The sequence below is a fragment of the Alexandromys fortis genome, unplaced genomic scaffold, assembly GCF_014885135.2.
Source record: "Alexandromys fortis isolate MF-2015 unplaced genomic scaffold, M_Fortis_MF-2015_v1.1 scaffold_22, whole genome shotgun sequence".
Classification (NCBI taxonomy): Eukaryota; Metazoa; Chordata; class Mammalia; order Rodentia; family Cricetidae; genus Alexandromys; species Alexandromys fortis.
The window spans coordinates 8868699-8894154 of record NW_026067900.1 but is presented as its reverse complement, the minus strand read 5'-3'; the positions used below and the strand labels follow the sequence as shown (position 1 = coordinate 8894154).

Genomic DNA, 25456 nt, shown 5'->3' with positions numbered 1-25456 from the left:
AGTTCCAAGGCTTCTGACAGCCTCAAACAGACACACATGCAGGCAAACCACCAATGTACCTTAAATAAAAAATAAATTATTAAAAAATAATATTATGTATATTTTGAGCCCCTTCTCCTTTCATTCTTCCTTTCCTTTTTTTTTTGGAGGGGGTGGAGAAATATTTTATTATGTAGTCCTAGGTAGCCTATAAATTGCTATGTAGACCAGGTTAGTCTTGAACGTGTAGTAATCCTCCTGCCTCTGCTTTTTGAATGTTGAGACTATCAATGTATGGTCCACATTTTCTCTTTCTTTCTTTCTTTCTTTCTTTCTTTCTTTCTTCCTTCCTTCCTTCCTTCCTTCCTTCCTTCCTTCCTTCCTTCCCTTCCTTTCTTTTTTTGTTTGTTTTTCAAGACAGGTTTTTTTTTTTTTTTTGTAGTCCTGGCTGTTCTGGAACTCACTATGAAAATCAGGTTGGCCTTGAACTCACAGAGATCCGCCTGCCTCTGCCCCCGAGTGCTGGGATTAAAGGCTTGTGTCACCACCGCCTGGCCCAACTGATTTTCTTAATGCATTCATTTCAGCCCTAAAGCCCACCCTATGTTTTTGGAGAAAATGGTTTTTTAAGTTGTGTGCTAATAAACTAAGAATTTAAATGCCTTCAGAGAAGAACCCTTTCCTCCGCCACCTGCCACATACTTAGCTTAAGATGCTCAAACTCCGGCTGCTGCGCACATGCACAGAGCTGGTAGAAGATGTGGTAATTCCGTTCATTTTCTGCCTGCAAGAGAGAGAAAAGGTCCCAGATGTACCAACCCCTTAACTGATAAAAAAAAAAAAAAAAAAAAAAAAGTCAGGGAAGGTCCCAAATGCACCAACCCCTTAAACTGACAAAAACGCCAGGGTTTTCACTTGAGGCCCCTAGTTGCCAGGCTGGCCGGCTGATTCTCTGGGGATGGACACGGCTTCCTACGGCCAGCTCACAGCTGGCTGTCACTGAGTAAGAACTGGGGGCATGATCTTCAAGCTGATGGTCCGGAAAACATGATTAAATGAAAATATCCCACACTAATGAACGGTGTGGTTTTTATGAGCAGAAACTTCTGAGATGCCATTGGGCTGCTCAAGGCTTCCTGTTGCACTGTTTAAGAAGTTTCTCCATTTTACTCATAGAAAAGCTTTTCTTCCTCCCCGCCCCCTCTTACAGCTCTAATCCTCTCTCTCACCAACAGCAAAGCCAGGCTGGCAGCTCTGCCTGCTTCAGTGTTTGTGTTCGAGAAAGATGCTCTTGCTGTTTTGAACTTTAAGAGTTTTCTTTTTTCCCCCCAGTTAAAAAACAGTACCTTTCTTCTCAGTTCTACAACTCACAAGATTCCGTCTACGTATCAACGTTTGCTTTTAAGAAAAAGAACAAGTCAGGCAGTGGCGGCACACTCCTTTAATTCTCAGCACTTGCGAGGCAGAGGCAGGGGAATCTCTATGAGTTTAAGGCCAGCCTGCTCTACAGAGCAAGTTCCAGGACAGCGAGGGCTATATGGAGAAACCCTGTCTTGAAAACAAAAGAACAGATCAAGAACCCAAAGGGCAAAGGTGCCAAACTCGTGTTTTCAGGTCGCACGCTTCGCTGGTTATCTGAGTCTATACACATAAGCAGTGTTTTTAGCTGGGAACAGGGGACTTAATACTTTTATTCTTACCTGAAAGACAACTCTGGACTTCTCCAGGAGGTATGTTCTCATGTTGGCACCAATGATCTGACTTCTCTCATCAAAGCTGATTTCTGTGTATTTCCCGAACCGACTGCTGTTGTCATTGCGGGTAGTCTTGGCATTTCCGACCGCCTAGAACAAGGGGTTCTAATTACAGGGGTGCTAATCACTGACAATGCTATCTCAAGCACGGAGACTGGCCAGGCTGTGGAGGACTCTGGGCTTCACCGTCCTGCGGTCCGTTTCTACTTTCCATAGATGTCCATTAATGTTAGCGTTTCTCCATGTCTTCCTCTACGTGCAATATGGGAACTAATTGCTGTTGTGGACTGAATGCTTCCTCCCACATCCACATGATCCCTTGAGAAATTACTTTGTGCATGCGTGTGGGCACACGCACACACACATGTGTGGAAGTCAGAGGACGTTCTCTACCATGTGCGTCCCGGGACTGAACTCATACATCTGCTGTGTACCTACCTACTGTGAGTCACTGGCTTGGTCAGCAAGAGGGAGCCAAGCTGATGTGTTCCCACCTTCATGGAGCTTCTAGTCTGGTGGGGATACAAACCTTAAATAGCTCTACGGTCACTCGCTAGGCAGGTCACATGACCCTTCCTCTGGCCTGCTTTCCTGTTGCTGTCATAGATGGTGATTGATGTCTCCACGCTCCAGTCCGTGCCTCTAGCTGTGCACCTAAGGCTCGCTCAGTTCCCCCCCCCCCCCCCCCCCCCCCCCAGGTAACAGAAGCATTGAAAGACATGCTTCTGTTAGCACAGAGCCCTGATCTTAAAGACAAGGTCTCACTTATTCCCATTACGTTGGATACTGCCCCACAATGGCTTAAACGAAGCAGGCGGTGGAAGTCCCTGAAGGTTCAGATTTGGAAAACAGGGAGAGGGCTCTGGGGGAATCAGGGGGGTCACAGGCTGCACTGCCAGGGCCATTCTCTGCAACCCCCTTCTCTCTTTGTAAGGTACACAGCGTTGGCCTTGGGGGTCCCTTCCCCGTGCAATCTAGGTCTCTCTTCTCTCACAGGGCGGTCTGCTCATCCTGAGGTGCTCTGTGTGACTTTGCCCCACTGGAGAAAGGAGCAAGAGTCTGAACATAGCTAGCATATGCCCAGGTGTAAGCTGTCAGGACTCTGTGACCCACTTTAGATTCCAAAGCGCAAACAGTTCCCTCCCAAGACTCTAGACGGTTCCGCTCGGGAGAACGGATGCCCGCTGACTGGGGAGCACTGAGTGTGCCATGTGACTGGGGAGTGCCCCGGGATGTCAGCACGCATTTGGGGTCTTCACATCTGCTGACACAGTGCCCAGTGCTGTAGGCAGAACACACCATGGCAATCACCACTCCGCCTCACCTCCTCCAACCTTACCACAGAATCCGTATTCTGCTCGTTGCACACTCACGTCTTTGGTCTTTAGAGGCAGGGAGTTATATCAGTAAGCACAGCTCACTACAGAGCTACCCCCTACCCGAGCCTCCAGCCCCCAGTAGCTCCTGCAGTGGTGCAGTGCCCACCTCAGTAATGGGGTTGGACGCCAGGACTTTGTCCTCCACGTGGGCGTTGCTGCTGGATTTACTGACCGTGGCAAAGTACCTCATGGCATAGCGGGCAGACACAGTCTTCCCAGCTCCCGACTCCCCACTCACGATTATGGATTGGTTTCTGTTGTTCCTAAAACCAACACAGGAGAGATGCGCTGAGATGTGCCGAGAAACATTAATCTTTCTCTACTAAGAAGGCGGTACAGTTCAAGGCCAGTCTGGGCAACACAGCACGATCTGTCTCTGAGAAAGAAGAGAGTAGGGGGTGGAGACGGAGTTCAGCCAGGACTGTGCTTGCCTAGCTTGCAGGAAGCCCTGGGTTTGACCCTCAGCTCCCTATGAACTAGGGCAGGGTGCCGCACTGAGGAAGCAGGAGCAGGAGAATTTCAAGTTCAAGTTCATCTTCAGCTATATAGGATGTTAGCGGCCAACCTGGGCTACAGGAGATCTTGTCTCAAATAAAAGAAAACAAACAACAACAAAAGCAAAACAAAGCAAATGAAAGGCCCTATCTGTCTGTCTGTCTGTCTACCTAATTTAGAAAAAGGTCTGGCAAACCGGAAGACAGGGAACTGTCTCACAGATTTAAATATTTAATGAACTTCCTTTTTCTTATATGTGGTCACAGAGAACACACACTGTTTCCTGGTATGTCCCTTGTCACTTTGTCTTGAGGTCCCCAAGACCAAGGCCAAGATCAGCAATCTTGGATAAGGCTGGGGTCCACGACACCAAATAACTCAGGGCAAAATCATCCAAGGGAGGAGCCATGGTGTGAAGCAGGAAACCAGGGATAGATTTCCCAGAAGCTGTCCCACATTGGGCCACAACTGCCACATTCCTGCCTCGGGGAATGGATTTCCTGGGACCTGTGAAGTTCTGTTTACCTGGAACCCACCCATCAGGGGCTCTGTACTTCCCTGAGGACTGGAAGTTCAGCCTTCTAGGAGGAAATCCGGTTCTCAGTATCGGACACGCTGCTTCTATAAAGCGTAAGCTTAGGTACAGGGAGCCAAGTTTATATGAGGAAGAGTGAGCTGTCCCGAAATTAGCCAGGCTCAGACCAGCTTTCCAAGGGGCTCTAAGGACAGCTCTCTCAATCCCCGTGAGCAATTCCTACACATCCCACTGACGTTATTTTAAGAACAATGATTCAAAATATATTTGGGGACATATGGGTTCTATAATCCTACACACTGTTATATAATGTAGATATTTTAAAAAAATAATACCTTAAGCTTTCAAGCCACAGGACTTTGGCGGTATAACACCGCATGGTGTTAGCACCGCTTCTGTGGTAGACACTGGGTGGACTCGGGACACGTGTTCTCGGTTTCGCGTCACCAAAGGCATAATTACCCGTTTTACAGTTGCCTGAGACAGCAACTCAGGCATCACAGGCGTTGACCTGGGGCACACTACACACACACACCCTGTGGTGACACTAGAATCCCTGGTCATTTCATCCCAAAAGAGAGGGGAGGCTCTGGAAAGGTGCTGTGTCTCTCAGGAAAGGCAGAGGGCTGTGCCCAGCACCAAGCCAAGTGTACCATGAACCTGCTTTATCTTAATTTGTTCCTGTGACACAGATTCAAGCTGCAACCTGGCACGGCCCTGCAGTTTCCTTGACCTCACTCTGTTGATGGCCAGACGGTAACCTCAGATGTCGGTCATGCGACTGGACTTTAGGGGTTTCTGGGAGGCCTTCGGCAGCCAGAAAGTTCCAGAGGCAGGGTGTGCTATGGTTGGAACCAACCTTGGTGCAGCACAGACTTCCATCCTTTCCTCCTTCCTGGGAACATGACCCCGTTGTTAGAGGCTGAGCTACTGCCTGAGAGAAAGGGTCTGCCAGCCTTCTCAGCCATGTGCGTATGCCCCATGAGCAGTGTTGCTCTGAGGGGCCCTGTCACCTGGAGGACAATCCCGCCTCTTGATCCATGTGACTTAGAATAAGGAGGAAATGGCCAGGTACTAGATGGGCCCTGTTGTTAAGGGTCTCACTCAAGGGACAGGGGAGTGGGGGATCATTCAGTCTCTGATGACTTGAAAGAGGTGAACTTTAGCCTTAGATGGTCCACCAGGCTTCCCTGTGGGAGAGAAACATGACTCGTTGATGTCATGGCTTCTTTTGTCATAATGAGCCTACTAGTGAGCCTGGTCCAGGAATGAGGACCATGCAGCTGCTATACCTGGAATTACGAGGTACACAGTGGAGCCCACAGCTCAGCTCCTAATGCTAGACGGGGGTAATGAGAGCAGGACAGCGGACTTCGCAGGGGTGTGGCAAAACCTAAGGAGATCACTATGGGTGAAAATTCTGTAAAGGGTTTGACAAAGTTAGGATGGTATTTTTATTCTCCTGTATCCCGTAGTCAAGGGCAATCGAACCACACAAAGGCAGTTGTGGGAATCAAGAATATCTGGGCCCAAATCCCAGCTCTGCCTTTAACCCATCCAGAGGTAGACAGCACTCTGGGGCCAGACGGAATCTGGCAGGCGGTCCCAAGGGTATGAAGATGATGCTGGAAATGTGAACCTGGTGTTCTTGTTACAGGAGGATTTATGTAAATGTTCAGTAGCAAAATCAGAACTCTACAGGGTCATGAAAAGCAAAGTGATGAAATCAGGCTAAAAGCCAAGCCTGTGGCTCAAACCTGTGCCTATCTGGCAATGAATTCTGCCTCTTTAAATAGATAAACACCAAACCATAAACCATAAGCACCTTACAGTGCAAAGTTAGTCCTCCTCCGGCCAAACAGGCTGAAGGGGAACTGGGAGGCTGGACATGTTACCACCAAAGAATAAACCAGAAAGTCCCTAGACAGGCCAGCCACCCTGTGACTGTCACCTGCTGTTCATTATAGGCATTTATCCAGCAAAGCACCCTACCCCCAGCCTCACAGTCTCACTATGAGGGATGAGCCAATGCAGGGAATTCTGGGAGAGCTGAGGAAGGCCAGCCTGGAAGCGCACTACCTGGCCATCTGCTTGTAGGCCTCCTCTGCGACAGCAAAGATGTGTGGGTCCATGTCACCCATGTTCTGTCCACTGTAGGCATGGATGATGGCATCCCCATATATTGGCAGCTGCTTGTAAGGATTCATGGCCACCAAGATGATTCCTGAGGAAAGAGGCACGGTCACCAGACTCTCACAGGGTTTACCCCATCTGCTCCTTGGTGGGAGACCCTGCTTGAATACACTTCTTTGTATGTCCGACTCTTGATGCTTACACAAACAGGTCATGAAACATTGTCAGGATGGTGGGCTTTTGCTTTTAGTGTCCTGCCCCATCCTCTGCTGTCCTCCCAGAAGTCAGTGGGTCAGAAACTTAACCCCCCTTCCCATGTGAGTAGCACCTGGAGATGGTCTTCAGAGAATCATGATGTTAAACATCATGAGGTCCCAAGGATGGGGACCCACAGCAGCCTCGATGGGCCAGACGCTAGAGCATGAACACCTGCTCTGTCTCACACTGGGACACCCTCACCAGGTGCTCATAGGCGCTGGCAACCATGCTCCTGGGCATTACGGCCTCCAGAGCCATGAGCCCAACTTCTGCTTTCTGTAGGTAACCAGTCTCGGATACTCTTATTACAGCAAAAGAAAACAAAGACACTGTTCCCCGGGATGCCTTCCTGAAGGCCCGTCCTGCTACTTACTAAAGCCTTTGCTTGACCTGGGTCAGGTCACTGAATGCTCTGAATTTTGGTCACCTGACAGTACTGTAGTTCGTTTTTTTAACTCTTTGCTCTTTGGGGGCCTGCCACCCAGCTCCCAAATATATACAGAGAGACTTATTATTACAAATGCCTGGCCTTAACTTGGCTTATTTCTAGCCAGCTTTTCTTAATTTGCCCCTGGGCTTTACCCTTCTTTGTTCTATATACATTTCTTTCCTTCTTACTCTGTGGCTGGCTGTATAGCTGTGTGGCCCCGGGGCCTCCTGTTATCGCTCCTCCCTCTTCTTCCCTCTCCTCCTATTTATTCTCTCTGCCTATTGGCCATTCAGTTCTTATTAGACCAATCAGGTGTTTTAGACAGACAAAGTAACACATCTTTGCATCATTAAACAAATATTCCACAGCATAAAAGAATGTAAAATATCTTTAACTAATATTTCACAAGTCACCTTCATCTATGGTCTGTTCTGATGGCTGGATGGGGTGACACATGGGAAAGGAACTGTGTTTTTGCAATTCCCAATATAAATGCAATAATAACAACAATGTCCCGGCCAGTAATAAATGTGTGGGATCTGGTGAGAGACTCAAACACAAGCCCATGGTGTTTGCTTTCCTCATAGCCCATCTTCGTTCCCGTGAGAGAGTCTCCCCACACAAATCTCTACATAAACACGGCAGCCAGCTCGCCCGGGACACTCAGATAGCAGACCGCCGAGTTCAGACTCCTTACCGCTGTAGGTGTAGATGAGCTTGGATTCTGCAAAGCGGATTCTGAGGTTATGCAGCACTGCCGGCTCATGGAGGTAGCTGAGGGCTGTGAGGTCATTCTCACCCACAAGGATGTCTGGGTTCCTAAGCGGAGGCAGTGACCCCGGGTCAACAGGGTAATCCAGCTCCTGTGAACAAAGACAGATCTAAACTCTGTGAAACAGAGGACCTTGGGCGCTTCCACTAGACAGTCTCCTTTCTCCTTCCAGCTCCCATAGAGGCATTCCTCACACTAAAGCAACAACAACCAAACCAAAACAACACCCCACAACTTTTTAAGAGGTTATCATAGTTTGTGGAATTTAGGTGTTGTAGTGTTGAGCTTTAATGCTTTCTTTATTGGTGGCTGCTTTTAGGCCAACAATGGTCTGAGGGCTTTGATGTTTATTCACTAATAAAAGGTTGTTTCCATTCCTGAAGAGCCGTCCCTCTTGCGGCTAAAATTTAAACTTACATTTTGGTTGTAGGTTTATGGTAAACTAAAAGCTGAACTGAAATTCTTTATCAGGTAACCAGCTATCCCCAAGCTCAGCAGGCTTTTCACCTCCACCCAGGAGTCGTCCCACTGTTTTGCTACATAGATGGGTGCATTCTTTGTATTGCTCTTAAGTAGTTTGTTTGGTTTCGGGGTTCTTAGCTGGAGTTCTCTTAGGTGTTTTCTAGTTAATTCATTATGCAAAAGGCACAAGGTTTAATCTTTGCTTATTTTTACTTTTAATTGATCTTTTATGTGTGTGTGTGTGTGTGTGTGGGTGCTGGGGTGAATGTTTTGCCTGCTTGTGCGTATATGCATGCCATTTATGCAATGTCTGCAGAAGTCACAAGAGGGGGTTGGGTCCCCTGGAACTGGAGTTACAAATGGTTGTGAGCTGTCAACCCAGGTCCTCTGTAAGAGCAGCAGGTGCTCTTAAGTTGTGGGAGCTGGAGAGGTGGCTCAGCAGTTAAGGTCTCACTGGGTAATCCAAGTTGATCTCAAACCCTCTATTCTCCTGCCTCAGCACTGCTGGAATTACAAGTGAGTGTCACCACACCTGTCTTAGAAATGTTTAGTAGAGGAGAAAGCAGGTAACCCTCATAGTTGACTCTGGGTAATGAAAAACTGGGACCAAAGCAAGGACTGTGTCTTATAGCAAGTCTGACTGTGTCTTACGGCAAGTCTGACTGTGTGACTTACGGCAAGACACCCCCCTCACCTGACTTCCCGCCTTTGTGAAGGGGTCCTCAGGGCTGAAGAGGCTGTAATGAAGGCGGATGAGAAGCCACTGAGCAGGTATTCAGCGGCCCCCACCCTGTGTCCACCATAGGGGCTGTGGGAAGGCACAATGGGGAAGATGCTGTCACTGAGAAAGCCCAGGCTAAGGTGCCTCGTGGCTTTGAAGCTGCCAAATGTCTCCTCGGTTGGCACACTGGGGGACGAGAAGTGTCTGAAGGAGGCCTTGTATGGGACAGTCTGTGCCAGGGCTACCCCTGTCATCCTCAGCTGTGGGTGAATGACCTCCCCAGTCTGGCCCTTCTTTCGTAGTAGCTAAACCTCGAATTCCCCAAGGCATCTGCTGAGCAGAGGAAGGAAATGTTGGGTCCCTTGTGGCATCCAGACTGTGAAAGACTGGACCCCCAGTAATAAAAGCCTCCCAATGCCTCCATTCCTGTTTTACTGTTGGGGGATGCTCAGGCCAGAGAGGGGAAGGCCTGGAGGGAGGCTGGCCATTCCCAAGCTTCTGCTCTTGATGCCTGGTCCTGGACCAGCTGTGCCCTAGTAAATGCTAGGCCTCCATCGCTGGTGCTCTATAGATGCTTCAGTCCCGCATGCTGAGGAGGGCATGGCTGGCCAGATGAACACTGAACAAGACAGGCTGGGGAGACAGTCACACTCCCTCAGCACCTCACGTCACCCACTGGGTTTGACCCTGTGTGTTTATCAGTTTTACACCAGGAGCGAAGCTAGGGAAGTTCAGGACACCAAACTTGAGTCCTTGGGCCAGATCCCGCTGACCCTCATAAAGGTCTCTGTGTAGTCAGCCCTGCCAGCACACGCCCTAATCCCATGCTGTGTTTGAGAACAGTATCAACAAGAGACCCTAACGTGGAGTCTGTAGTTTCCGTGCTTCGATTTTTCTGTTTTAATGCGACAATCTCATTTTGAGATCAGCTGTAACATGCAGGGGGAGGGGAGGGATCTATTTCTGGGGGAGGAGAAAACAGGAGATTGTCAAGTAGAGGCAGAGGTGACATTCTCTACACAAAGCCATCTTTGTCTTCAGGTATAAAGAAGGGTTAAGGTAAGAGGCGCTGGCTGCTTGCCATTCTCTCTGCCTCCCTGGCCAGGGGCCCTGGAGCCTGCTAATGCACAGACAGCTGCCGTCCCAAGGCTTCCCTCCCTGGGCCCAGCCACCTGTTTATGCCCAGTTGGCTCCCAGAGGTACTTAGAGGTCCTTGCGGCACTCAAGAAGAGCTACAGGGAGCCACCGAGAGTGGGGCCTCCACACAGCACACCCCAACTGGGCTCTCTTATCTGTGTGTGCACACAAGGACGGTCCCTGGCCTTCAGGGCCTGCAGCTGTGCTCTCTTATCCGTATGCACACACAGGGACGGTCCCTGGGCAGCACCGTGACTGTGCTCTTTTATCCCTACACACACACAGGGACAGTATGGCCTTCAGGGCCTGAGGCAGCAATAGATGTCAGCTCCTTTCCTCTGTGTGGAAATTAAGGGGTTCAGACTCAGCCAGCAGTACGCCTGGCCCCAGAGCATAACCCTTCCATCTCTGCAACTTCTGAGATCTCCGGAAATGCCTGTTATCCAGAACCAGATGCCTGAAGGAGCATGGGGTGTCTCTATGCATATTTTGTAAATTCCAGTATTTAATGTTTATAGGCAAATCACAGACTACCACCCCTGATCCAATGGAGCACAGATGGTTGGTCCAGCTCCACATCTAACACTTGAGTCTAAAAGCACAAAGTTGGGGCTGGTAAGATGGCTCAGTGGTTAAGAGCACTGACTGCTCCTCCAGAGGACCGGGTTCAATTCCCAGGACCCACATGGCAGCTCGCAGCTGTCTGTAACTCCAGTTCCAGAGAATCTGACATTGTTATACCAATGAGCATAAAATAAAGTTAAACTTAAAAAAAAAAAAAAGCACAAAGTCAGCCTTGGCTGTGAACCCAGAGGGGTGACTTCTTAAAGCCGATACAAAATTTTCAGTAGCTGTACCATCAAAAGACTGGAGTGGCCCCTGGCAGTAACTCCACGGCAGCACATCCCACTGGAGTCTTGGCTGAAGTCTCAGCTGCCTTTATTCCCACCATTGCAGGCTCTGTCTCCGCACAGCCTCCCGACCCTTACACTCTCTGTGCACCCTAGACTGACTTCCTAGCTCCCCACTCTCCTTCCACACTTCCTACTTCTCCCCAAGATCTAGCTCCCTCTTGGCACTTGGATTGTGCCTTGGGGTCAAACTACTTCCCTCCAAGTCCCTTGCCTGTCCCGTGTCTACTGAGTGAGACCCACGAACCGAAATGGCTGATGGGTTTCCGTAAACTCGCTGAGGACTCGGAACACAGCAGAGACGCGGATCTGTGACTGACACGGAGCCCCTTGTAGATGGGCGGCTGGTGCGGGGCAGCAGGAGGGCACACACACATCAGGAGATCCTCAGCACAAGCTGGCCTCCCTGGATGTGGGGCTGGTGTGTCTTATGCTCCTTTGCCTGCACTGTCCCTCTGGGTTCTGTCCCCATGTCACAGCTGCGTATGTCATTCTGTATTGTGAGCAGAAGAGACCCTCACCGTTCCATCCTCTAGCAGGAGTCGGAGGACTCGGTCACCAGCTCTGTAGTCCTTTGCAATTTCAGCTGACTTCCACACTTCTTCAGGATCAGGGATCCAAACCCTGTTGTACTGCACAGGACGAGACAGGTTTAACCTCGACATTTGAGAACCCCAAACAGGAACCATTAGATCCCCATTTATTCTGTCAACCAGATCAATCCCCACATTAAAAAGACACTCGGGGCTAGGGGATAGTCCGTGGGTAAAGTGCTTGCCATGGTAGCACATGGACCTGGTCAATCCCTAGCACCCCTGTGAGAAGCCAGGTGAGGTGTTTATAATTGAGGTCGGTCAGTCAGCCATCAGTGAGCTCCGGTTCCTCCCAGTGAGACCCTGTCTCAATAAACAAGGTGATGGCTCCCAAGGAATGACAGGAAGACCTCTGACCTCTATACGGTGAGCATGTGCACACACACACACACACACACACACACACACACCCCTACTTCTCAGAATACTTTCACCTCTTCTTTTACTGTGAGGAGATAAATTCTAGGGTATCTATGATGCACAGCCAGGCTTACCGACCTGGTTTTGTAGGCGGCAGAACTCCAGAGCTTCATAAATACACCATGAAACTAAAAGCTTGGGGGGGGCGGGGTGTGCAGGGACGACATCTTAGAGTTCCCTAGCTGAAGCTGGGAACTTTCTACAAGACTCGGGCAGAGGAATTTGTCATCTACCAATAGACTACTTATTTAATTTCTTGTACCCTCTCTTTTTACCCATAAAATGGTGCAAAACCCACTCCACAAGGGTGCTAAGTAAGTATATGTACTGGAAAGCATTTGGGGGCTGGATATGTGGCTCAGTGGCAGAGTGCTTGCCTAGGCATGAATGAAGCCTGGGTCCCATTCCCAGCACTGAAAACAAGACATGGTAGTGCACACATGTAATCACAATACTCAGGAGGGGAAGGGGGGAAAGATGAGGAATTTAGGGTCATTCCTGGCTACATTGTGAGATCAAGGCCATCCTGGGATACATGAGGCCTTGTTCCTAAAACAAAACAAGCAAGTAAATGAACTTTGTAAAATACGAAGGAAGATTGTTACAGCAGCAATATCTTGGACTGTTCTTATTTCGAGACAGAGTCTCAGCATGTTTCCCAGGCTGGCCTGAAACTGGTAATCCTCCTGCCTCAGTCTTCTGGGGCAAGGATTACAGGCACGACCAGCACATTTGGCTATTGCTCAGATACCAGTGGTTTACATAAACATAACAGTAGCCAAGGACTCTGACTTCAGGAAAGGCAGAAGCCCAACCATTCCACTTGCTCTCTTCCCAGCAGGCTACTGGTGCACTTGTCTCAGCTGCTGAGCGGATCCTACTGCATTACTGAACTGTGACATACAGAATTCATGCATCAAAGTCTTGGGCCCTGATGTGACTGTTTGAAGACTGGAGCCTTAGAGGGTAAATGAAGTCCTAAGGGAGAGCCCTGATCTGATGGGACTGTAGGAATAGTGCCCCTATAAGAAGAGACAGAGCAGGGCTGGCAAGATGGCTCAGCGGATAAAGGTGTTTGCCACCAGGCCTAACAACCTGAGTTTGATTCCCCGGGATCCATGTGATAAAAGGAGGTAACCGAGTCTGAAATTTTCTTCTGATTGCACATATGCACCATGGCACGCATGCACCCCCAACAGTTAACTGAATGCAAATATGAGGGGAGGGGGAGAGAGGGGGGAAACTGAATGAGGGAGAGAGAGAGGAGGGAGAAAGAGGGAGGAAAAGAGGGGGGAAAGAGAGAGAGAGGGAGAGAGAGAGGGAGTGAGGGAGATATTGTGAGGGAGTTAGAGAGGAAAAGAGGGGGAAGAGAGAGGGAGAGAGGGGAAGAGAGGGAGAGAGGGAGGGAGGGAGAAAGAGAGAGGAAAAGAGGGGGAAGAGAGAGGAGAGGAGAGAGGGGGGAGAGAGGGAGGGAGAGAGAGTGGGAGAAAGAGAGAGAGAGTGAATGAATGAATGAATGAATGAATATGGGAATGGAGGACTACCCCAGAAACCATCAGGCAATGACCCAGCCCTGCAAGGGCCTGAATGGAGCCTTGTGTACACACAGGCACGCCTCTTAGATATACCCACACCCACCCCACACACCTTTGTCACCATGACCACACATTTCCTACCTCAGATTGGCTCTTAGAGATGCTTTTTATAACCCAATAAACCACAAATTATTAAAGTACAATACCCCAACATATCAAGAATTGACCATTATAAAACCTCAAGCCGTAAGTATCCTTGGAATGGTCCACTGCAAGTGTCTGCCAGAATCGGAGTTCCAGATGGTTTACTTCAGATGCTGTGGGAGGCGGGAGAAAGTTGGGGCGTTCAGATGGGAGACCTGCTGAAGGATGAGGGCCCTTCGGTTCAAACTTCTAGAGGAGCTGCTGTGTGATCACTGAGCTGGCCAATTCTTTCATTTTACTGACTTTCCAACTCAAACCCAGACAGCCCAAGAGCACACCAGAAAGAACCTTAAAAGACCAACCGCAGGGCCTATGACTCCTGCCTGGACCTGTCTAATTGAATGGGTGTGGCCCTGAGGGTGACCCCGACAAGCTATCCGTCTGACTGTCCCATGCTCTCCTAGTGATTTCTGGATTCATTCCAGCTACCTCACTCAGTGGCGGCAGCATCAAAATGCACACGAACACCCTCCTTTTCTTTGCTGCAACTTGGTATCCCAGGTAACCATACCCACTGGTCCTAGCATCCCTATCAACACACTGTCTGAGGCCTAGGATCCTGCGCCTGAAACCCAGCCTGCTAAGCAAACACTATGGTTTACTCAGTCCCACGGACCATCTACTGTCCCTCCTTCCTCACATTCCTCTACCCACAAGGCAACGCTGTAAAGCACACTGGAGTGAAGTGAAGCATTTGGACAAATACACACAAGCTGTGCAAACAGAGTGACCGGCTCTCACATGACTCCTGCGAGCTTCTGGCCTGTAAGGCGGAGGGCTCCATCCTGGAATGGGCAGCCAAGCTTGCTGCGGGGACGAGAGCCAAAAGGCTGCCTGTGGGCCTCTGGTGGGCTTTCTCACCAAGGGGCCTCGAGAATGAAGCCAAACTAGGACTAGAGAGGTCAAGGAAGCAATATGGGCTCAGGAATATGCCAGGTCCTCCCATGCCACAAGCTCAGGTGAGCTGTGGCCCACCTGGGAGGGGTCTTCTGGCATTTACCATGCAGGTGGCCAGAAGGATGACATGGGATGTGTAGTGACAGGGGCCTGTACTTCCTGGACTGGAATCTCCATGCTCAGGGCCCTGAAGCAAACAGATGATGTCATACTTCCTTTCTCTTCCTCCTCCCTCTCCCTGTAGGCCCCTCCCTGGAGTCTCCTTCCCTCCATGTGACTACTCACAGGTGGGACGATGGTGGGTGAATCTGACTTTCTAGACTAAATGAGAAACGGGAAGACTGAAAAGCCAAGCTGCTTTTGGAGAGTCCCAGCTGCTTTCTCAATGGCCCCAGCACCTGCATCTTTGAGACCACAGTAAAGACCTTCTTGTTTTGTTTTGTTTTGAGACAGGGTTTCTCTGTGTCACTTTGGCTGTCCTAAAACTCTCTCTGTAGACCAGGCTCAGTCTCACAGAGATTCATCTGCCTCTGTCTCCCAAATGTTGGGATTAAAGGTGTGTACCACCCAGCCTCAGTCACATGATCTTATTGCATTCCAGCACCTTCAGACACCAGACCTCAACATCCTTGGCAGCTCACATAGAGATCAAGTGCTGCCACTGCTGGTCCCTCTGAGCACTCTTGCTCTTCAGCTGGAACCCAGAACTGTGGCGCCTCTGCCTGTCCCTGCCCAACACTCCCTAGGTGCTCTGAAGCCGAGTGTTTAAGCAGCCCAGCACTCACCAACCACGGACAACCGTCAGCATCCACCATCAGCATCCACCATCAGCTGTGCACACACAGACACCCTCGTCAGTATCAGTATCCATAGCAACCACAGCAAGAGAAAAAGTGAAAGTTGTCCTCAAGATTTTGACCAATAGCCGGGGAGCCACTCTGCTAGCCCATTCCTCTACCATGTCTACAATGTCTGCAGTCACAACCAACCACCAGCACCTACTAGAACACTCAGATCTTCCCTGACTCCCGGCCTGTCCTGCTATTCCTCCCACCCCTAACCCCAGCCATGCACACCTGTGAGCAGACAGACACCCAGAGTCCCTAGTTGTGGCCCCTTCCTTGGTCCCTCCCAACAGGTTTGACTGAAGCTTTTCAAAAGCTCCCGCCTCCTCAGCCAGCATCCAAGTGTCATCTTTGTATCACCTTGCCTTTGTGCGTGGGACCCTACAGCATGTGGCCTGCTTCACAAATGACTGTTCAAGAAAAATTCGAATGCCTCGCAGGTCCACCGTACCAGAAAAGAATGAAAGTCGGCACTTGGCTTGTTGACCCTTTCTCATTTCTAACGTTTTGAACTACTCATAGATCGGACAATGGTGGGTGAATCTGAAGAAGAGGAAGGATGTTAGAACGGCCAAATGGGAATGTCACTAGCGTGAGCATTGACCGTGTGTGAGACAGGGACCTGGACTGTGAGTTTCAGGTACTTCTCCTGACCTTGCTCCCTGGGTTCCAGTCGACTGTGAAAATACTCATGAGCTCTTCATGTGTCTACAGCCGCCCTGCTCTGGTGTTCGCAATCTTTCCTGTGAGTTCTTCACACACAATCAAGACCAAGCACACAACCAAACGACTGTGTCTTTCTGGGGAAAGCATAGGCCAGCTCTGCCAAAAACCTAGCAGCATGGGAGGTTGGATCTCAGAGCCCAGAGGCTCTGGGCTGAGCAGCTGGTATAAGACAACAGCACCGTGAGGAGGGACATGCTGAAGGTCAGCAGGGGAGGGCCTGGCTGGAGAAGGCTCTGGAACAGCTCTCGGCCTTTCTCAGCAGTGGTGGCGCCCTTGCGATGCTCTCCTTCCCCAGCATACCTCCCCACCTTCCGATCCTGGGCCGCAGCATCCCCACTCCTCACTGTGGTGTGCACAATGGCTACCGCTCTTACTTCTGTGCACTGCGCTCACTCACAGCCCTTCCCCTCAGCCAAGTGAGAATCCCTTTCTTCCTAGGGGTCCACTGGAACACAACACCATGGTCCTATGGGAGTGACATCTGAAGACCTCCCTCAGGACCTTCCCCTGATGTCTCTGGAGGCAGCAGAACTAATCTCCCAGGCTTCAGTCATTTGCTTACAAACTCTCTGTGTTTGCTGCTGCAGCATGTATAGGTTTTTCGTTCCATGCTGCTGTGAATTCCCAGGCAGCATCCTTGTGCCTCTCTGTCCTTTATCGTGTGGGTGGGATTTTGTGACTAGCTTTTCTCTGTCTTGATGGATATTGGGGTTTGTTCCATATAGTTATTATAGAGAACAATATGACAAATTAGCATGTGTGGGCAGGTAGCTAGACAACACGGACTTCCCAGGAGTCGTCTGTATGGGAAAAAGCTCAGGTTCCTCGGAGATGGTAAGGGTGGGGCCCAGGTCAGAGCATAGAGAGGCATTAGGATTCTGACTCTGTCAGGTCTGTGTAACTAGGGAAACTTCCTTGATCTGAGCTCCGCACAGAATGGGGTCTGAAGGTTTAACACATAGATAGTTTTTTTTTTTTTCCTTCAGACTATTTCAGATTGAGAGAAGGTTCTGAGGGTGATGGCTGGTACTGAGGAACATTCCACTTTATCATGCAAGATAAAAATAACTATCCTGCCCACAACTGTTGCTGTAAACAGAAACACCCACTCCTGAATGTGTGCACAGAGCCTGTATTTAGAGTGTGCTCACCGCACCCTGGTCTTTACAAGCCAATGGTCAGCAGAGAGGTCATATAGTTGGCCATATTGACAGTGGACAGGGTGCTGGGCGGGCGTCTCAGAGTCTGCCCAGATGGAATCTGAAGGGTGTGCTGAGCCAGTGGCGACCGTGTAGGCCACACTAGGAAGGACAGACAACATGCCTGGCAGGGCATAAGCCAGCTAGGAGCGGGGTGGGGGGTAGAGGATGCAGAGGCAGGTCCTTGTGGTAGGGTGGGATCTAAGGTGACAAAGGCTTCATGAAGGTTATAAGTAGGGATTCGTCAGACCAGTTTTTCCTCACAGGGATTTCAAGTAATACTGCTTAGAATATTTCTCAGGCATGCTGCCGTGGGAGGTGGGTCATTTTACACCTCCTGCACCATGGCCTCTCTCTGGAACCCCTCTCCCTCTGGGAACCTCTCTTCTTGGTACCGCCCAGCCCTCCTGCCTTCTCCTCTGTGATGGTTCTTCCATTGGCAGCCAGCAGCTGCCTCTCTCTTGGAATGCAGGCAGTCCTCCGTCCTGGCCTTGGCCCTCTTGCAGTGGGCTGCTCCTGTCTTGGTTTCAGTGGCCACACGGGGAGAGGGCACCCCAGCCCCTGACTAAGCCCATTCCCTAGAGACATGCTGGCTGTGCACCCCCCTCTCATTCCCCTGGAGTCCTCTCTCTGCTTCAACACCCCTGCTGGTTAAAAAAAAAAGAAGTGCTTCCTGACTTCTCACAGAAACACTTCCTTCTCCTCTAATGCCGCCCCCACACACCCTGTTCTCAGCCACACAGATGCCAGTGTCCATGTCATCCTTGGTGTGTCCCTTGTCTAAATATTCCCTGGGCAGTTCCTCCTTGTCTGTCTCTCCACCCCTCATGGCCAGGACTGCAGATCCATTGGGGTCCCTGAAAGGCCGGGCCCCTGATGAGGCAGCTCTTTTAGCCTCCTAAGTCCTCACCTTTGTTGAGCGAGCCTTCTGCCTCAGTTTGACTTCCCCAAGTACTACCACGGCCTCTGCAAATGCCTGCTTGACGTTTCCCACTTCAGAGAACCAGAAAATACCTTGGCGGCAAAACAAATGGCTCCAGAATAAAACAAAACAGTTTTTTCTCTGCTCACCCAAGCACAGTGCTTCTGTCTGCAGGGAAAGCCCTACCCTACCACACTCCACCATCCTTCCTTTCTCTAGCCACCCCCCATGTCCTCATTTTTTTTGGGAAAAAAAAAAACCTTGGTATTTAGCTCTAGCTGCCTGGAACTCACTATGTAGTCCAGGCTATCCTCAAACCCAAGGCAATCCTCCTGCCTCAGCCCACTGAGTGCTGTGATTGCAGGCACTTGGCAATAGGGGTAAGTGCATCTGTGTATTTTTGCTTCAAGAAAAATTGTTCCTCAAAACAGGTCAATAATCAGCTAGCTATCTGTCCGCAAAAATATCCATTAAGGTGGGGGTTTGCTGAAGAATTTTCTTTTATAGTTAGTAACATGACGACTTAGAAACATGGTTGATTTCCTGGTGGCTCACACTGTATCTGGTAAAATATTCTAGATGAGGGATTTAACTCTATGGTGGAGCGCTCGCCCAGCAAGCACAAGGCCCTGGGTTCAGTCCCCAGTTTGGGGCACGGGTGGAAAGAGACATAAACTATAAGGCAATGGTTTGAATGCATCAGAGGGATATCCTCTTTGTTTGATGTATGCTTGTAACTTCTTAAACAAAGTAGAAGAAAATCCCCCCCATGGGAACTATAATCATAAAGCGTCTTTTAAACTTAATGTATAAAGATGGGTGTGGTGGGGTATATATGTCTGTAATACCAGCGCTCGGGTCGCTGAGGCCAGATCTCCACACTTGTGAAGCCAGCCTGAGCTGTAGAGAGAGAGGGTACCATTCCAGCTAGGGATACAAAGCAAGCACCTGTCTTCAAAAACAGGGTGGAGCCTGGAGGCCACACCTTTAATCTCAGCACTCCGGAGGCAGAGGCAGGCAAAACTCGGTGAGTATGAAGCCAATCTGATCTACGTAGTGATTTCCAGGCTAGCTGGAGAGACCCAGGGAGACACAGTCTCAACAACAAAACCCAAACCCAAAATCAAACCATAACCCCCGTCCCACCCCCACCCTCCGCTAAATTAAGTTCATGTGTGTGGGAAAGTGTTCCAACAGAATCCATACTAGTTCTATCTGTCTTGAAGGGCTCTAAATGTCCCCTACGACAGTGTAGCAGGATCAGTTTCATGGCTGTTTAATTTTTACACACGCTTTCCTGTCCGAGAGTGAAGCTCTTAAGCCCTGGAAGTTTCCCAGAGTGCTTTCAATGCTCAGTGCCAGGCCCGTTGGAGGTGCTCTCTGAGCTAAGCACCTTAGAGGGGATAGAGAGAGCCCGACAGCACCCGTGTGCTCAGACCAGGCAGCTCCAGGAGAATCCCCCGAGGAACTTCGCCGCCCAGGGAAGCACACCCAGCATTCTAGAAAGCAAGGCCAATCTTGCCGAAATCCTCCAGGCTCCGGAGGCCTGGAAGGTTACAGAAGCCTGTCGTGCTGGATCGAAGCTCCAGACCAGTGCGGGACCCAGATTCCATCAGTGGCAGGAGGAAGGGTCCAGGTGGTACCCGATGCGGGGACAGCGGCCCTCCATTGGGTGTGCCCACCCACAAGGCGCCCGGCAGAGCTCGCAGCTGCTCCCGGCCTCTGCCCCTCCACGCGTCCGGGCAGGTGCACAGGTGCGTCCCCGCGCCCCTACCTGCGCGTAGAGCTCAGCCACCGCCATGGGCCTCCGCGCTGGTGCTGCAGGGGACCGTGCGAGCCCAGCCAGTCAGCGCCGGGCCATCTTGTCAAGTTTTCCCAAGTGCCACGGCTCCCTTTCCCCTAGGGCTTGGGCTCGGGGAGTGAGGAGTGGTGGCGGGGGTGGGGGTGGGGGGGACAGCAGCGGGATTGGTGCTCACGGTCAGGCCCGCGCTGCTATTGGCCCGGCCCAGGTAACAGGTGAAAGAAACCTCCAGGGGTCCCGCCCAAGTTCCTGCTCCCTTCCTGTAGCGGGCAGAGAAACGAAATGCTTACACAGAAAACCCCAAAGAATCAGTGAGTTAACTGTACTTCTAAACTGAGAAAGGGGTGGGATTAAAACAAAAAGAAGAAGAATAAAGAAAAGGAAGGAAGGAAGGAAGGAAGGGAAGAAAGGAAGGAAGGAATGAAGGAAGGAAGGAGAGGTCGTTGTCCTGCGAACTTTTTATACGCAATAGAAAATAAGATAAAAGATCAAGGAAAATGCACCCTGAGATTACGATTATGGCAATCAAAACCTCGTTTGACCTTTAAGGAGAGCATGCTTTCGTCTCTCTTGAAGAACATACAAGGAGGGCTGAGTAAGTGTGGGCATGCTATTTGGACAGATGGGGTTCATTTAACATTGGAAATGTGTTGATTCCACCCAAATTATCACCTGAGCCCAGCATACTGGGTTAAGAACCCTGGCAGCACTTTGTCTATTGACTTTACTTTTATACTTTATATGGGCTAAGTCCGTGGCTAGCTAAGACTATTTTCACAACTAAGGGTAAAGAGATCTCTGCTGTCCTTCCTCGGGGCAGTGCACTTTCTCTTCTTCTTTATCTAAAGTGTCTCACTGAGATCTGGGGTTCACTGAGTAGGTTAAGCTGGCTGGTGTCCCTGGAGCTCCTACTTGTTCCTGCATCCCTGGGTTTACAACGTCTTCACACCTGGCTTTTAAAATGTGGGTTCTGGGGATTGAACTCAGGTCCTCAGGCTTGTGGCACAAACACTTTATAGATTGAGCTATTGCCCCAGCTCTGTGCTACCACATATCCATAGGTATTCATAGGCACAACAAATGGACACGTGAATGATGGAGCCTAATGGCGTCCATTCACAGCGCCCCACATCGGCAGACATGAGAAAGCAGATCCATGGAAAATGCTGAAGAACAACGTACAGATTCACGGTTAGAAATTATAAATAACCAGCGGTGTAGGAGATAATGGTAATTCTAGCACTAGGGAGACTGAGGCAGGGGAGTCCGAGCTTGAGGCCAGCCCAGTTGGGTTTTGTTCTTATTTGATATGGTGTGTGGGAATAAAGATTTTTGAATAGGATAGTTTACTAGTTTATGAATGGATATATATTGGGGATTGAGGACACACTAGGCTGCCCACTCTGTCCTCAAACTTGAAATTCTCCTGCCTCAGCCTTTCAAGTATTTGAGATTGCAGGTACATACCTATAGTGAATGGAATTGGCCCCCATAATCTCACAGGGAGTGGCAGTATTAGGAGGTGTGGCTTTGTTAGTGGGCAGGGCCTTGTTGGAGGAAGTGTGTCACTGTGGGGGTGAGCATTGAGGTTTCCTATGCTTGGGATACCACTCAGCAAGACAGCCGGCTTCCTGTGGTCTGTAAGACAGAGCACTCTCAGCTCCAGCATCACATCTGCCCCCACACGGCCATAGTAATAGAAACTCTAAGACAACAGCACAGAACCTGGTGGTTGATTTTTTTTTTTTTTTTAAACATTCAACTATGTTTTCACTGCTGGGATAAGCCCCAATTGGCTGGGGTATGTAGTCCTCGCTATTTGTTGCTGGTTTGGTGTGGGTTTTGTTAGGGGTTCTGTGACTGTCCTTGTAAGGTGCGGCAGCCTTTCCTGTGGTGTATTTGACCTCTAGAGTCAGGAAGTGTGTGTATCTATTTTATCAGTCTGTGAAGGGTTTGTATTATTTCTTCTGGAAATATATGCTGAAACTTGAAGTGCAGCCCCTATATCGTTCTTTATAAGATCCTTATTCACCTCTTCACTTTCTTTACTTGGAAATCAATTCTGAATCCCTAGGTCTTAGGATTTTCATACTTTGTCTTTCTGGGAATTTGTCCAGTTTATCTTCTTTGCTGGAACAGACCTGTAGGTGGCGCTCTGCTCATCCACAGATGAGGCCCTGAGGGGGCAAAGCCTAAGGTCGCCTGTTCACCCTCGGGTCCTGCTCAGCATTGGGGCCTGAGTCTCCACACTCCAAGATTCTTATTTGCCGCCTCCTCATCCTGGCTCTGCTGAGGAAGGCGCTCCCTCTTTCATTCCTGGTTTTGGTAATTTATATTTCTCGTATTGTTTAGTCAACTTGATTAAAATTTTGTCAGTTGTGTTTATATACACTCATTAGTTTTCTCTATAAAACTTTGCCTCTTCCTTACCAGTTCCTTCATTCTGTTTGCCTTGGGTTTGGCTTGCTCTTTCCCAGCAGGTTCTAAAGTGAATGAACATGTTATGTTATTGACTTGAGGCATGCTTCTTTTCTAATAAACCATTTAAAGCTGTCAGTTTTGGAGCAGTGAGGTGGCTCCAGGGGTGAGGAACTCGCCACCAAGCCTGATGGCTAGAGCACCTTCCCTGAAACCTTGCTGATGGACGGAGAGAACCAACGCCAGAATGTTTTCCTGTGACCTCCACATGCCCGCCACAATATGTATGCATGTTCTCTCTCTCTCTCTCTCTCTCTCTCTCTCTCTCTCTCTCTCTCTCTCTCTCTCTCTCACATAATAATAATAAATAATCTTTCTTTAAAAAATAATTTTGTGTGTATGGGTATTTTGCCTGCACATATGTCTGTGCACCACTTATGTCGCTGGTACCCACGGAGGTCAGAAGAGGCTGTTGGATCCCCAGGAAATGGAGTTACAAATAGTTGTGAGCTGCCATGTGGGTGCTGGGAGTTGAACCAAGGCCTTCTCTCCAGCCCTAATCTTATTTCTTGAATAACTGTTTTAGTTATTCTGATAGGGATTCAAATTTATATGCTCCGTGGAGGCACTGTCTCAAAAATAAACAAAAAACTGAATAAAATTAGAAGAATCTTGAGAACCAAGTACGACAGATAGCTCACATCTGTAATTCCAGTTCCTGGGAGGCAGAGGCAGGCGGATACCAAGTGCTACCATATTTTCTCTATTTGCTGGCATTTCACCATATTTTTGTCTCACACTTTTTCTGTCAGTTGTGGCTCCAATGGAGTGCTTTTTCTTAAAAACGGGGCCTATGTAGCCCTTGCTGTCCTGGAATTCACTATGTAGACCAGCCTCTGCCTGTAACGGAGCATTTTAATGTGTGTTCGTTTTACACTCTACAACTATCTAAATGAGGAGATTTGAAAGGAAGAACGAATTACCTTAGCTCACAGGTTCAGTGGTTTCCGCCTGCAGTTGGTTGGCTCTGTTGCGGCTGAATGTCTCAGGGAAGCAGGAGCATGGGTAGGTGGAGCAAGCATCTTACCTCAGCGTGGACAGGAAGCAGAAAGAAAGGGCACAATTCGCAATTCGAACCTTTCAGAAGTAGCAATCGCACCCCTGTTGCGCTTTTGTTAGGCTCCGCCTCCTAAGGTTCCTCCCACTTCTTCTGAGAGCCCTGCTGAGGCTCAAGCCTGTCACAGGGAAGACATTGTCTGCTCAGTGAGGTGGGCACCTGCTAGGGTAGATTCTTGTTAGAATACACCTTCAAAATGTCCTTTATTTTTAGATAAAACTTTGTGGTACGGGCTAGCCAAGCTCAGACGCATTCCCCCAGGCACATCCAACCTGCGATTAAGTTAGTTACAAAAAATGTAATGTATAATTTTGTGATTTTGTGTTGGGCTACATTTCAGCTCTCCTGGCAGGATACGGGATGGACAGGCCTGCTCCTTAATCTTAAACGGAGCATGCTCAGAGACATGTAGTCCTTAACTGAGCATGTTCAGGGATGGGCGGAGCCCTACATGAGAAAGGGCTTTGCAATACAGTCAAGACGCTTCCATCCTCAGACAGGGTCCTGCCTTGGAAGTGAGTCTGTTTCTCTTACCTGGGTCAGATAGCAAATCTGTGTCCACTCTTTCTACAGTGCCAACCCACTGTGCAGAGCCACGGGTGACACTTCACACTCAAACCCTGGCGTGAGCCACACGTTCGTATCTCTTCACAAGTTTTGAATGTTGAATGGTTTTAGAGATATATCTTAGCAGTTCTGGTACTGTTCCTCCTCACTGTTTACCAACTGGACTTACTGTTTTTCAGTATTTAGACAGGTTATTTCAATGACTGTTTCCACCTTCCCCACATCTGTAGCCTGTCTGTGCCCGCTGTCAGCCTGGCAGGGGTCTTGGCACTCTGTGTCTCTTCCCTGAACACAATCAGCTGTTATACGCCACTAATGGCTCCAATTGCCCTGCTGTTTTTAGCGTAGCCATAAGCACAAATTGCTTCCCACACTGGAAAAACGTCCAATCAGTTTTGGGCTCCTTTGAAAGAATAGAATATTCTTAAGGTCAACGTTTGGCATTTATGTGATTGCACAGACACCTCAGCAGATTCTTCTCCAGTTGGTTCACAGAAAGCCAGGGGCCTACCCTTCAGTCTGTCTCCAGCCAGCCTAACAGGTTTCCGTTTTCTTTAACCTCCACCATGTTTTGGCTTAAACTTCTCTTAAACATCTGCAAATAAAGTCAGTTCCTTTGGAATAAAACTTTTATGATCTGGATCATTCCCAGCAAAACCTCAGAGCCAAGGCTCTGGAGATGGGGTGGGATAATGGTCCTTTGTCACTGAGAGAGGTCTTTGCTTTACAGCTCAGGGTTGGGTACATGTCAGCAACAGACAAGTCTCCCGGGCAGGCGGTCTCCACAGGAAACCACTATCTTGCAAGCCCAGCTAAGGGTGACTGAGGACCCAGTATTCTCAGCAGTAAAGTATGGGGGACCCTGAGTTGGGACAGGGTAGGAGGGAGTGCCCTCCTCTTGGCTATGTGCACTTGAAGCTTAGCTCCACCAACACATAGCAGAAGGCCAGATGAGAAATGCTGACTCCTGGCTGTTCCCAGAAAGGGCTCACTCCACTTGGGAGCTGGTGCAGATGAAACCCCATGTTCTTGGCCACAAAATGCTAGAGTCAAGCTTATACCTTGTTGAATTAGGAAATTCGTGTGTGTGTGTGTGTGTGTGTGTGTGTGTGTGTGTGTGTGTGTGAGTTGTCCCCATAATCTCAGGTATTTGAGTACTTGGTGCTGTTTGTGAAGGGGTAGGCGGTTATGGTTTTGGTCCCTTTAAGAGACAAGCCACGCCCACTCCCTCCCCCATCCGCTGAGG

At 49.4% G+C, this 25456-nt stretch overlaps 1 protein-coding gene across 4 annotated transcripts in view; it reads right to left on the bottom strand.

The window, feature by feature from the left end:
* Positions 1–20222, bottom strand: part of Myo5c (myosin VC) — a 76992-nt gene extending 56770 nt beyond the window's left edge. For all 4 annotated transcript variants that reach the window (XR_007589378.1, XR_007589379.1, XM_050126919.1 and 1 more), the window contains exons 1-7: positions 20082–20222; positions 11488–11598; positions 7661–7826; positions 6222–6366; positions 3219–3375; positions 1680–1823; positions 682–763 (exon numbers count right to left, since the gene is read on the bottom strand). Coding sequence is in view for 2 of the 4 variants with exons in the window: in XM_050126919.1 (XP_049982876.1) it covers positions 682–763; positions 1680–1823; positions 3219–3375; positions 6222–6366; positions 7661–7826; positions 11488–11598; positions 20082–20108 (832 nt within the window). In the remaining 2 variants the exon portion in view is untranslated. The remainder of the gene's footprint in view (positions 1–681; positions 764–1679; positions 1824–3218; positions 3376–6221; positions 6367–7660; positions 7827–11487; positions 11599–20081) is intronic.
* Positions 20223–25456: the final 5234 nt, after the last annotated feature.